Raw genomic sequence first — 12,367 nt, forward strand, 5'->3', positions numbered from 1 at the left:
AACCGTGTGCTAGTCCACTTTTCCTTCCCCAACTCTACTACATTTTTACCTTATTCTTTGGTCAGGACACAATCAAAAACTGCTATTCTCTGTAGAATTACTGTCACCATCTGTGATGTGGAGTTTACTGTTGACATTATATAGTTTCCAAGTTATAAAATAATTTTCGTGTAGTAGAAAACTCGTAGATTCTGGGACTAACTGGCACTTAGCTAGGGTGGTGTAGAGCAGTGATTTTCAATCTTCATACAACATCAGGGTGGTTAACTTTTGCAGACTGGCCATTGAAAACCACTGGTTTAGAGCCCCTGAGTTTTCATAGGGATAAGTGGGCCACATAAGCCTCGTATAAAATAAGGTTTGAGAAAGCCTTAGACATGCTGAAGCACATATATAACATATATTAAATTATATTTTCATACTATATAATGACAATTGCCTTGAATACAAATGAGTCTTACATTTATGTTTTGTTTCCCAGCGTGAGTGCATTTCTATCCACGTCGGGCAGGCCGGTGTCCAGATCGGCAATGCCTGCTGGGAATTGTACTGCCTTGAACATGGAATTCAGCCTGATGGGCAAATGCCAAGTGACAAAACCATTGGTGGTGGGGATGACTCGTTCAACACGTTCTTCAGCGAGACTGGGGCTGGCAAGCATGTGCCCAGAGCAGTGTTTGTGGACCTGGAGCCCACTGTAGTTGGTAGGTACTTGGACAAGTAGGGAGACTTTCCAGGGAGGCTGGGAGAGCTTTGTTAAACTTCTGCGGGTGCTCCTTGGAATCCCTCTGCAGAAAGTATGGGTGGACACACAGGTATGTCCGTGATCATCTTAGGTGAGAAACTTGAAAGGTTAATGCTTGAAATGTGGGCCTTAGGCTCCTGATTTAGGAAAACCTAACATACAAAAAAAGCTGCTTTGCCAGACAGATTTATCTGTGACTGCCTCAGCCCCAGGCAAGTGGTCTTCTGGACCCTGTCTGCAGGGTTCCCAGGTGCTGGTTCCTCCTTAATGTTGTGCACTCTCAGGCTGGTGCACAAGAATTTTGACCTGCATCTCAGGCATAGAAAGTGGAGAACATTCGTAGGGTTTATCCAGATTAGATACCTGGGGTATTTTACAAGGAGAGTTGCAGAGTGAGTACCTGTCAGTGGCCATCCAGGAGATCACAGAATGTCACCTTAAACTCAGACCCAGACTACATAGGTCAGGGGTCCCCAAACTACAGCCCGCGGGCTGCATGCAGCCCCCTGAGGCCATTTATCTGGCCCCGCCACACTTCCGGAAGGGGCACCTCTTTCATTGGTGGTCAGTGAGGGGAACATAGTTCCCATTGAAATACTGGTCAGTTTGTTGATTTAAATTTACCTGTTATTTATTTTAAATATTGTATTTGTTCCCGTTTTGTTTTCTTACTTTAAAATAAGGTATGTGCAGTGTGCATAGGGATTTGTTCATAGTTTTTTTTTTAATAGTCTGGCCCTCCAATGGTCTGAGGGACAGTGAATTGGCCCCCTGTGTAAAAAGTTTGGGGACCCCTGACATAGGTACTGTGATGGGACTATTTGGCAAAAGTAATCCACACCTGGTAACTATGGTATGTCAAGTTCTTTTTAATTATACCCTTTGAGTATGAAAGAAATATTACCTGTAGAATAGAGTGTGTGTGTGTGAGAGAGAGTTGAGAGCTCTGTTCCTTCTTTGGGAACCAATAAAGCCGGTATTTGTGCTGAGTTGAGTTCACCTCCCTAGAGCCATAGAGTGCAGTGATGCTCTGTGTATTACATAGAGATTCTGTGATACTAATGCTATTGACCTTCAAGGAAGGTCACATGCTTGGTAGATAAGAATGGTCCCCAAATCTGTCTAGGCTGGTGAGTTAACTATCGTCCCTAAAGGCCCATGGCACATGTGTCCTCTTCGTAGATGAAGTGCGCACAGGGACCTACAGGCAGCTCTTCCACCCGGAGCAGCTGATCACTGGGAAGGAAGATGCAGCCAATAATTACGCCAGAGGCCATTACACCATCGGCAAGGAGATTGTCGACCTGGTCCTGGACCGGATCCGCAAACTGGTAAGAAGAGCGGTGGGAAGCCTTCCAGGGTCACTTTGGCAAAACCCAGGCCAGAATCATGAACCCTGGCCTTCCTCTGTGGTGTGGCTGCAGTGCAGCATCCAGACATCTTTGGTGTCTGCTTTGCCTGGCCTCTAAGTGTAGTGCATGTTCCCTGGGGACAAGTGGAATCCATTTAATCTGGTGGAGGCAGAGAGAAGTGCCCCAGGCTTGCTGGAGGCTGGCGGTGTGGCTTCAACAGGCCTTGCTCACGGTGTCTGCTTTCTCTCATTTCTCAGGCGGATCTGTGCACCGGGCTGCAGGGCTTCCTCATCTTCCACAGCTTCGGGGGCGGCACCGGCTCTGGGTTTGCATCTCTGCTTATGGAACGGCTCTCGGTTGACTACGGCAAGAAGTCCAAGCTTGAATTTGCCATTTACCCAGCCCCCCAGGTGTCCACGGCCGTGGTGGAGCCCTACAACTCCATCCTGACCACCCACACGACCCTGGAACATTCCGACTGTGCCTTCATGGTGGACAATGAAGCCATCTATGACATATGTCGGCGCAACCTGGACATCGAGCGGCCCACCTACACCAACCTCAATCGTCTGATTGGGCAGATCGTGTCCTCCATCACGGCCTCCCTGCGCTTTGATGGCGCCCTGAACGTGGACTTGACGGAATTCCAGACCAACCTGGTCCCGTACCCCCGCATCCACTTCCCGCTGGCCACCTACGCCCCGGTCATCTCAGCCGAGAAGGCCTACCATGAGCAGCTGTCCGTGGCCGAGATCACCAATGCCTGCTTCGAGCCGGCCAACCAGATGGTCAAGTGCGACCCTCGCCACGGCAAGTACATGGCCTGCTGCATGTTGTACCGGGGGGACGTGGTCCCGAAAGACGTCAACGCGGCCATCGCCACCATCAAGACCAAGCGCACCATCCAGTTTGTGGATTGGTGCCCGACGGGATTTAAGGTAGGGCTGGGTGATAATAAGGGGTTTTACCTTCCAGCGTGAAGCAGACCGTGACAGAACGCTGCCCTTTGTGAATACCCCGTTCCATGGCAGCATGGCAGCGAGGCTGTTGGTCATCAGTTAGTGTACCAGAGTGATCATTGTGTCTTTTGAATTTATTCCTGAGTCATCCCACTGTTTATCTGTGGTGAAAGAAATTTCTTTTTTTTAATAGAATAGGAAAATTTTTGAATGATCATTGTTCCATCTGGGTGGTGAGATTAGTGTAGAAAATGGAGGTTAGCCTTCAGAATGAGATTTTTTTTCCTTACAATTCAACTTTTCTTAACATACAAAATTTTTTCTAATAGAAATGTAGGTATTTTCTGGCCAGTTTGATAATTCATGTGGATATTTGAAATTGGGGCATTATTATAAACTGATTCCAACATGTACTTTGAAGCCAAATAACAGAATATCAATTTATACACCTATTGTGATTATTAGATTAAGTGCTTTATTTATTTATTTATTTATTTTTATTTTTTGTATTTTTCTGAAGCTGGGAATGGGGAAGCAGTCAGACTCCTGCATGCGCCCTACCGGGATCCACCCGGCACGCCCACCAGGGGGCGATGCTCTGCCCATCTGGGGCCTCGCTCTGTCGCTACCAGAGCCACTCTAGCGCCTGGGGCAGAGGCCAAGGAGCCATCCCCAGCACCTGGGCCATCTTTTGCTCCAATGGAGCCTCGGCTGCGGGAGGGGAAGAGAGAGACAGAGAGGAAGGAGAGGGGGAAGGGTGGAAAAGCAGATGAGCGCCTCTCCTGTGTGCCCTGGCCAGGAATCGAACCCGGGACTTCCGCACGCCAGGCTGACGCTCTACCACTGAGCTAACCGGCCAGGGCTTGCTTTATCTTTTTATTTATATATATATATATTTTTTTAATTACTCATTTTAGAGAGGGAGGAGAGAGACAGAGGGGAGAAGAGCAGGAAGCATCAACTCCCATATGTGCCTTGACCAGGCAAGCCCAGGGTTTTATTTATTTTTTTTTCTTTTTTTTTTTTTTCATTTTTCTGAAGCTGGAAACGGGGAGAGACAGTCAGACAGACTCCCGCATGCGCCCGACCGGGATCCACCCGGCACGCCCACCAGGGGCGACGCTCTGCCCACCAGGGGGCGATGCTCTGCCCATCCTGGGTGTCGCCATGTTGCGACCAGAGTCACTCTAGCGCCTGAGGTAGAGGCCACAGAGCCATCCCCAGCGCCTGGGCCATCTTTGCTCCAATGGAGCCTTGGCTGCGGGAGGGGAAGAGAGAGACAGAGAGGAAAGCGCTGCGGAGGGGTGGAGAAGCAAATGGGCGCTTCTCCTGTGTGCCCTGGCCGGGAATCGAACCCGGGTCCTCCGCACGCTAGGCCGAGGCTCTACCGCTGAGCCAACCGGCCAGGGCCAGCCCAGGGTTTTAAACCTGCAACCTCAGCATTCCAGGTCAATGCTTTATCCACTGCGCCATTACGGGTTGGGTACTAAGTGTTTTCTCGTGCTTGAGTTCATTAACTTTAGGCAGTCTTCCTTAAGTCCTTGTTCACACTTGGTTTTCTGTATTAGATGACCTGTAGACCTGACCTATGTAAGCCTTCATGAGTCCTAAGATGTTCAGGGAGTTGCAAGTTCCATTGTCATGCCAGATGGACAATGACAAGTAGCAGTGAATGTATGTGTCATTTGTTCCCATTTGGAATGTTTGTAGCTTGCCTGTGACTACACACAAGTTGTTGAAACTATTCTGTCAGACCCACTTTTAGACATTGTGACACAGGTTGTCTTTGAGGAACTGAAATTGATAATTTAAAGTGAGTCACAAAAGATAATCTTGAACAGGTTTCACTAATCTGGAAATAATCATTAAATCTTACATAGGTTTGCAGACTTTAGGTTTTACATAGGAGCTGAAACCTTCCAAGTTCTTGGGTGAAGTAAAGTTTCTTTCAGTCACTGTGACCTCTAGAAAGTAAGGACATCCAAGACAGTCTCAGCTGGGAGGCACTGTGGGAGGTGCTGTGCCCTGTGCCCAGGTTCCTCTCCTGAGTCTCTGGCCCCTGTAAGCCAATAGGGAGGCGAGTCTGTGAGGAAGTACAGGAATTCAAACCTTAACTATCCCCACAGAAGACAGTCCAACCTCAGATGGACCGTGTTGAATTCTCATTCCTTTCAAGTTCTTTTTCATCAGTTTGAGTGTGATTTCACCATATGTACTTTAACAACGATTTGCTCAGAGATGCAGTATTTTCAGGGAATTTCCCATGTTTATTAAGTATGTTTAGGTTATTATAAATATGCAGATATGTGGCAAAATATTAAAACAATGAAGAAGCCTGAAAACAAGTCTTCTTCCCCAGAGCTTTATTGTCCTTAAAATTATGTTCTGTGCATATTCAAGGTATATTATGCCTCTTGCTATATGGGTGATGTTTCCAGAAAGAGGCTAACAACATGGCAGATGCACATTCTTTTCACATAGATGACAGACTCAACTCACTGCACACAAGTGGCCAGATAGAACAGGAGGCTGGCAGCAATACTACTTGGCGGGGCTGGCTGGCTTGGTCTTAGAGCCATGGGACCCCTTGATCAGGGTCAGAACCCCCCTGTGCTCTTCTCCCTGCTCCTCCCAACTCTTATGGAGACTGGTGTGTGTGCCTGGCTGTTGCCAACTACTATCTGCACACCAGCATAGAGATAGAGGACCACCTCAGTACACTTTTAGGCATTTGTCTTCCTCCAGCATGATCCCTAAGCTGTCCAATGCTGTAGTTTATATATTACTCTGTAGTTATTTCTAAGCATAAGTAAGTAGAATTCAACTTGTTTTTCTTTTTACCAGGTATACAATATCCCTTGGACATACTGACATGCCAGGACAGATTTCTCATTCTTTTCCATGATTATATAAAGCGTTTCACTATATGGGCACATAATAATTTAACTAGTTCCTTATGATGGACATGTGTTTCCAGTTTTGCCATTAAAAACAGTGCTTTAAATTAAATACAGAGAAATCTTTATATATGTAGCTTTGTGCTCTTGTGTGGGTAAATCCAAAAAGTGAAAGTACTAAGTCAAAGGATATTAAATGTTGATAGATACTGCCAAAAACTAGTATACTAATTTCTACAGGGCATTATTTAAACTGGACTCACAGCTCATTTTTAAAAACAAGGTACTATTTTTTTTTTTTTTTTTTTTTTTTTTCAGAGACAGAGAGTCAGAGAGAGGGATAGATAGGGACAGACAGAAACAGAGAGAGATGAGAAGCATCAATCATCAGTTTTTTGTTGTGACACTTTAGTTGTTCATTGATTGCTTTCTCATATGTGCCTTGACCGGGGGGCTACAGCAGACTGAGTGACCCCTTACTTGAGCCAGCAACCTTAGGTCCAAGCTGGTGAGCTTTTGCTCAAACCAGATGAGCCCGCGCTCAAGCTGGCGAGCTCAGGGTCTCGAACCTGGGTCCTTCCGCATCCCAGTCCGACGCTCTATCCACTGCGCCACCGCCTGGTCAGGCCAAGGTACTATTTTTTTTAAGGTTTTATTGATTTAGAAAGAGGAGAGAGAGAAAGGGGTTGGGGGGAGAAGAGCAGAAAGCATCTACTAGTAGTTGTGGCCTGTCATGTGCCTTAACCAGGCAAGCCTGCGGTTTTGAACTTGCGACTTCATTGTTCCAGGTTGATGCTATATCCACTGCACTCACTACAAGTCAGGCTAGGTACCATTTCTGAGGCCACAATATAAACTTCACTCTATTTTTCCCTTCTCCGGCAGGTGGGCATCAACTACCAGCCCCCCACGGTTGTTCCCGGGGGAGACCTGGCCAAGGTGCAGCGGGCTGTGTGCATGCTGAGCAACACCACCGCCATTGCGGAGGCCTGGGCCCGCCTGGACCATAAGTTTGATCTCATGTATGCAAAGCGAGCCTTTGTGCACTGGTATGTGGGGGAGGGCATGGAGGAAGGGGAGTTCTCAGAGGCCCGGGAGGACCTGGCAGCTCTGGAAAAAGATTATGAAGAGGTGGGTGTGGATTCTGTGGAAGCAGAGGCTGAAGAAGGGGAAGAATACTGAATGGGAGGGTGCGGCTGGCCTCCATCCCTTTGTATCCCCCCCACTGTAATATTACAAGATATGTTTACCTATTAAAGTTTCTATATTGAGGCATCGTCTCTCCCTTGTGTTGCACTTTTACCAAGTTCCCCATCAAGATACTTGCCTTTTTCCAAGTGGATTTCTAGGAGGAAACCGTTTCCTTTCATACTGAAAGAATTAAGCATGTATATTTAATTGCTGCTTTATTTTCACAAAGAAGGCTTCAAAAGGCATGAGTAAAACTTAGGGGAAAAGGCTTCAATTATTTTAAATTTAAACATTCTTAAATCGTTCGTCCCATACTTGATGTTCTTTGGAAAATGGAATAGTAATCCGGTTTTTTCATAAGCAGTGGAGTCGCTGTTTTCACCCTCAGCCTTTTGGGGGGCAGCCCCATCCACTAAAAATCCAGTTTGTTTCCAGAAAGGCCCTTAGCTTTTCCCTTTAAGGTCCCTGCCGTAGGTCGCTAGCACAGAACCTTCTGCCCATCACAGTTTTCCCAAAACCTAATCAGTGGCTACTGCCCAGCTTTCCAATGAGAGGCACCTCTCCAGAAGTCGTGAACACTGGGTTTTTGTCAGGTTTGATCTCGCATTCCGGCCTCTTTTTTTTTTTTTTTTTTTGTATTTTTCTGAAGCTGGAAACGGGGAGAGACAGTCAGACAGACTCCCGCATGCGCCCGACCTGGATCCACCCGGCACGCCCACCAGGGGCCGACGCTCTGCCCACCAGGGGGCGATGCTCTGACCCTCCGGGGCGTCGCTCTGCCGCGACCAGAGCCACTGTAGCGCCTGGGGCAGAGGCCAAGGAGCCATCCCCAGCGCCCGGGCCATCTTTGCTCCAATGGAGCCTTGGCTGCGGGAGGGGAAGAGAGAGAGAGAGGAAGGGGGGGGGGGTGGAGAAGCAAATGGGCGCTTCTCCTATGTGCCCTGGCCGGGAATCGAACCCGGGTCCCCCGCACGCCAGGCCGACGTGAGCCAACCGGCCAGGGCCCCGGCCTCTTTTTCTTGCCGTTGGAATTTCTTATCTTGCAATCTGGGCCTCCCGGGACAACTAGCATGAGTCCGATCCCAAGTCACTATCGGTCCACCGCCCGAGAGGACAAAGAAGGATTTCCTTTGAGACAGCGCCGGCGTCCAAAAATCCTAGCCTGACGCGTGCTCAGCGACGACCCCACACACCACCCACTTCCGGAGCCTGCCCCGCCCCCGGACGAATGCTCCACGCTTCCCAGTGTCTATGGTACCAACTTCCGCCGCTCGCCACGCATCGCGAGACTCCGGCGGCTCAGCAATGGCGAGACCGTGAGTGCCGCTGATGAGAGTCAGGACAAGGGGTTGGGACGGAGCGCAGGAGAGGTTGGGCAGTGGGAAACTCAGCAGGGGAGGGCCGCCAGAACCGGAGCGGCGGCTGGGGGCTCCAGGCCCCTAAGGGTCAGACAACAACCCCCGACCAAGCTTCCGCCTCTTCCCCAGATGCCGCGTCACTGCTCCGCCGCCGGCTGCTGTACACGGGATACACGCGAGACGCGCAATCGCGGCATCTCCTTCCACAGGTCAGCGCGCGTGCGTGCTGGCTCATGAAGACTGACGTGCGCAAGTGTCCTTTTTGCTGGCATGAAGCCTCGATTACGCGTGCGCGTTCTCTGGTTGGGGCGAGGTTTGAACTTGGGGATGGGAGAGGTTGAAGCGGGCGGTCCTGATAGGACTGAGTCCAGACGGGAAAGGAAGGACACGCTTCCACCACACTTGGATCCTCTGTGACTCTTATCTACTATCTAGATAATGCTGAGCAAGTTGCGCTTCCTTTTTGAGGCTTCAGTTTCCTCGTCCGTGCCTGGCTGGACGGTGCTTACCTTGTAGGGTTTGATGGGAGGTCTCCTGGCAGCATGTGCAGGGCCAGCTCTTCCCATCTGGAAGTGTAGGCAGCCTGGCCCCAGGGCTTCAGGCAGCCTGGGGATCACATTTTTGTGGCTCCACAGACTTCCCAAAAAGGACAACCCAAGGCGAGGCTTGTGGCTGGCCAACTGCCAGAGGCTGGACCCCAGCGGCCAGGGCCTATGGGACCCGTCATCCGAATACATCTACTTCTGCTCCAAACACTTCGAGGAGAACTGCTTTGAGCTGGTGGGAATCAGGTGAGCCTCCTTGCGGGCCAGCATTGGGCATCAGTGGGGCCCAATGAGGAGGCCCGTGGAGCACCTGGCAGGAGGACAGGCAGACCTAGTTTCAGGGATGGCTGCCTTTTCCCAGTTCCGTACCTCAGTTCCCTCTTTTGACAAATGAGGACAGGAAGACCCACCCTTTCAGGACGATTGTGCCAGTGACAGAAGAGAAAAACATAGCTTTTCCAGAGTGTTCCTTAGAACCCCAGGCCTCCCACCAAGTCCACAAATGAAATGATTCTTTTTGGCTGCTCAACCCAGTTCTGGTGGAGCCTTTCCATGTACCTACAGGGAAGAGATTGATGTGATGTAACTGCCTAACTTGGCATTCCCCAAACTAATTGTGAGCACTGGGGAGCCTGCTCTGGGGTGCTGGAAGGCATGCTGACAGCCCCTGCAGGTCAGCTGGGCGTGGCGGTGCTTGTTCTCTATCTCATCCAGGCTGCTTTCCCCCACAGTGGGTATCACAGGCTGAAGGAGGGGGCAGTTCCCACAATATTTGAGTCTTTCTCCAAGTTGCGCCGGACAACCAAGACCAAGGGGCACAGTTACCCACCTGGTCCCCATGACATCAGCCGGCTCCGCCGATGCAGGAAGCGGTATGTGCTACAGGCGGAGGGTGCTCCACTCACGGTTTGAGGGACTGGGCTTTAGAATGTCTCCCAGCCAGGCGTGCTGGATAGGGTCCTGAGTGTGGAGAGGGCTGACACTCCTATTCAGGGGGGCTAGTGAAGTGGGATCTGGTAGGCCCTTAGCCTGACATGTCAGTTTCTCTCCACAGCTGCTCTGAGGGCCGAGGACCCACAACTCCTTTTTCTCCACCTCCACCTGCTGAGGTCACCTGCTTTCCTGTTGAAGAGGCCTCAGCACCTGCTGCTTTGCCTGCCTCCCCCACTGGGAGGCTGGAGCCTGGTCTCAGCAGCCCCTTTTCAGACCTCCTGGGGCCACTAGGTGCCCAAGCGGATGAAGCAGGTTGTAGTGCCCAGCCCTCGCCAGAGCGGGAGCCAGAGCGACAGCCATCCCCTCTTGAGCAGAGGCCTGTCTCACCTTCAACCTACATGCTGCGCCTCCCACCACCAGCTGGAGCCTACATCCAGAATGAGCACAGCTACCAGGTGGGCAGCGCCCTGCTCTGGAAACGGCGAGCTGAGGCTGCACTTGATGCCCTGGACAAGGCCCAGCGCCAGCTGCAGGCCTGCAAGCGGCGAGAGCAGCGGCTACGGCTGCGGCTAACCAAGTTACAGCAGGAGAGGGCGCGGGAGAAGCGGGCACAGGCAGATGCCCGCCAGACTCTGAAGGATCATGTGCAGGACTTTGCCATGCAGCTGAGCAACAGCATGACCTGAATGAGACCACTGGACCCAGGGCTGACGGAGGGGTTGCTAGTCAGGGCTCTGCCTCTTCTTCCCTCAGAATCCATTTGGGAATGGACCTGATTTGAGCGGCATCCACCAGACGTTGTAATAAAATGGGTTCTAGGAGGCCCTGTATCTGGTTCACCTGGGGGCTGGGGCTCTCCCTCAGTACCAGGCTTGTTTCTCCAGTCAATGACTGTATCTTCAAAAGGGCTCAGACCCTGGAGTCCAGGCTCTAGGCTGTGGAGAGCAGAGTCTAGTTTTTGCCCTCTCTTTCCCATGCAGCTCTGTGCCTCACAGTCTCTGAGAGACAGGATGGAGTGAATAAATGCCAGGAGCAGCACCAGGCACCCTTCCCATGGCACCTCAAACAGCCTTGATTTCAGCAGGCTGGTCCTTTTGAAAACACTCCTAAAACCCATGCCAGACTCATGGGATACAACAGGCTTCCATCCAGAAGCCCAGTCTGCATCCCAGCTGAGGGCCAGCCCTCACTCACTACTGGGCTTATCTTATCTGAAAACAGGGACAAGAATGATGATTCTGACCTGGGGCCGCTATGCTTGGCAAGTAGTGAAGCCCAACAAATGCCATACCTGACCCCTGGAAGTCTGGAAAAATGGGGGAAGCATGCAGTAGCAGTCTTGCCTCAAACCTGTGTCCCCATTTTTCTTTAACTTGACTCTAGAAGGCCTCCTTCCATCTGTAATCACTACAAACAGCTCAATGCATGGGGCTGGTTTAACCACACAGGTAACCTCTCCTTGTTGGGCCTTGGCTGCAACAGCCCCAAGAGCACAGCAGAATTAATTTCTTTCTATTCCTGTGACTTGCCACAGTGATTTGAAATTTTCTTTTTAGTCTTTGATGTGTGGCTTCATTTATTTATAGCATGTCTGAAAAGATATTCAAGTGACCAGTTACAAGGGTCCCAACCAGTCCACTGTAGAGCATGGTTTACAGCAGACCATTTTCTGGCTTGCTGGTGGCCTTGTGGATGGGCTTCCCTTGCCTAAGGATGTCCACCTGCTACTGGGGCTCCACATTCACCTTCATCCAGGCTCTTCAATAAGGGCTGAAGAGTGGCAGCTACCAATGTTCGTATGGGGTACAGCCAAAGAGATAGGAAGTGAGGTCTGAGGCAGGGAAGAGAGATCATTTCCCCAAAAACGGCTTGCTGGAAGCTGGGGCAAAAGGGTCCCTGAGGTTCTTGTTTCAAGAAAGGAGACAGAACATGGCCTTTCACATTGGGGTAGAATCACACAGGGACTTCTGTTAGGACAGGGAAGGATGTTTCCAGCCCATGCAGGAGCCTGTAGTGCAGTATATTGGTGGGAGGGGTGTCATCCCAGGATTGCCCTCAGGGGAGAAGCCAGCCTGGATTCCTGCCACAGTCCCTTCCCCCATGTGCCTAGGCCCCTGGTTGGCATACTGCGGCTCATGAGCCACATGCAGCTCTTTGGCTCCTTGAGTGTAGCTCTTCCACAAAATACCGTATGTGGGCTCTACCTTGATAAGGAATGTACCTACCTATATAGTTTAAAAATTTTGGCTCTCAAAAGAAATTTCAATTGTTGTACTTTTGATATTTGGCTCTGCTGACTAATGAGTTTGCCAACCACTGGCTCTAGGCTACCTCAAGTGGGGGCAGGAAGTTCTTGACATGCATAGACCAATCCTAAGCAGTTGAGC

At 50.4% G+C, this 12,367-nt stretch overlaps 2 protein-coding genes across 5 annotated transcripts; both read left to right on the plus strand.

Annotated features, from left to right (window-relative positions):
* The first annotated feature begins 484 nt into the window (after positions 1-484).
* On the plus strand, positions 485-7,135 carry LOC136325468 (tubulin alpha-3 chain-like). Its single transcript, XM_066259927.1, has 4 exons — positions 485-704; positions 1,928-2,076; positions 2,355-3,035; positions 6,839-7,135. Exons 1-4 carry the CDS (start codon positions 584-586, stop codon positions 7,133-7,135), a joined length of 1,248 nt encoding a protein of 415 aa, XP_066116024.1. The 5' UTR covers positions 485-583.
* A 1,217-nt stretch (positions 7,136-8,352) lies between these two features.
* Positions 8,353-11,543, plus strand: THAP7 (THAP domain containing 7). Of its 4 annotated transcripts, none has more exons than XM_066259935.1 (5): positions 8,353-8,460; positions 8,632-8,815; positions 9,138-9,293; positions 9,779-9,919; positions 10,102-11,543. In XM_066259935.1, exons 1-5 carry the CDS (start codon positions 8,373-8,375, stop codon positions 10,664-10,666), a joined length of 1,134 nt encoding a protein of 377 aa, XP_066116032.1. In that variant the 5' UTR covers positions 8,353-8,372; the 3' UTR covers positions 10,667-11,543. The 4 variants fall into 4 exon arrangements, with proteins under 4 accessions (XP_066116032.1, XP_066116034.1, XP_066116033.1 ...); XM_066259937.1 differs by having other exon boundaries at positions 8,420-8,460; positions 8,632-8,711; XM_066259938.1 differs by lacking the exon at positions 8,353-8,460 and adding an exon at positions 8,496-8,514 and having other exon boundaries at positions 8,632-8,711.
* The last annotated feature ends 824 nt before the right edge of the window (positions 11,544-12,367 follow it).

This window comes from Saccopteryx bilineata, chromosome 2, assembly GCF_036850765.1.
Source record: "Saccopteryx bilineata isolate mSacBil1 chromosome 2, mSacBil1_pri_phased_curated, whole genome shotgun sequence".
Classification (NCBI taxonomy): domain Eukaryota; kingdom Metazoa; phylum Chordata; class Mammalia; order Chiroptera; family Emballonuridae; genus Saccopteryx; species Saccopteryx bilineata.

What these genes read in the sequence shown, in the direction of transcription:
- LOC136325468 (XM_066259927.1), top strand. Translation starts at nt 584, where the DNA reads ATGCCAAGTGACAAAACCATTGGTGGTGGGGATGACTCGTTCAACACG. An exon ending in CCTGGAGCCCACTGTAGTTG is followed by an intron (nt 705 to 1,927) that starts GTAGGTACTTGG and finishes TCCTCTTCGTAG; the next exon opens with ATGAAGTGCGCACAGGGACC. An exon ending in TGGACCGGATCCGCAAACTG is followed by an intron (nt 2,077 to 2,354) that starts GTAAGAAGAGCG and finishes CTCATTTCTCAG; the next exon opens with GCGGATCTGTGCACCGGGCT.
- THAP7 (XM_066259935.1), top strand. Translation starts at nt 8,373, where the DNA reads ATGCTCCACGCTTCCCAGTGTCTATGGTACCAACTTCCGCCGCTCGCC. An exon ending in GGCTCAGCAATGGCGAGACC is followed by an intron (nt 8,461 to 8,631) that starts GTGAGTGCCGCT and finishes CCTCTTCCCCAG; the next exon opens with ATGCCGCGTCACTGCTCCGC. An exon ending in CGTTCTCTGGTTGGGGCGAG is followed by an intron (nt 8,816 to 9,137) that starts GTTTGAACTTGG and finishes GTGGCTCCACAG; the next exon opens with ACTTCCCAAAAAGGACAACC.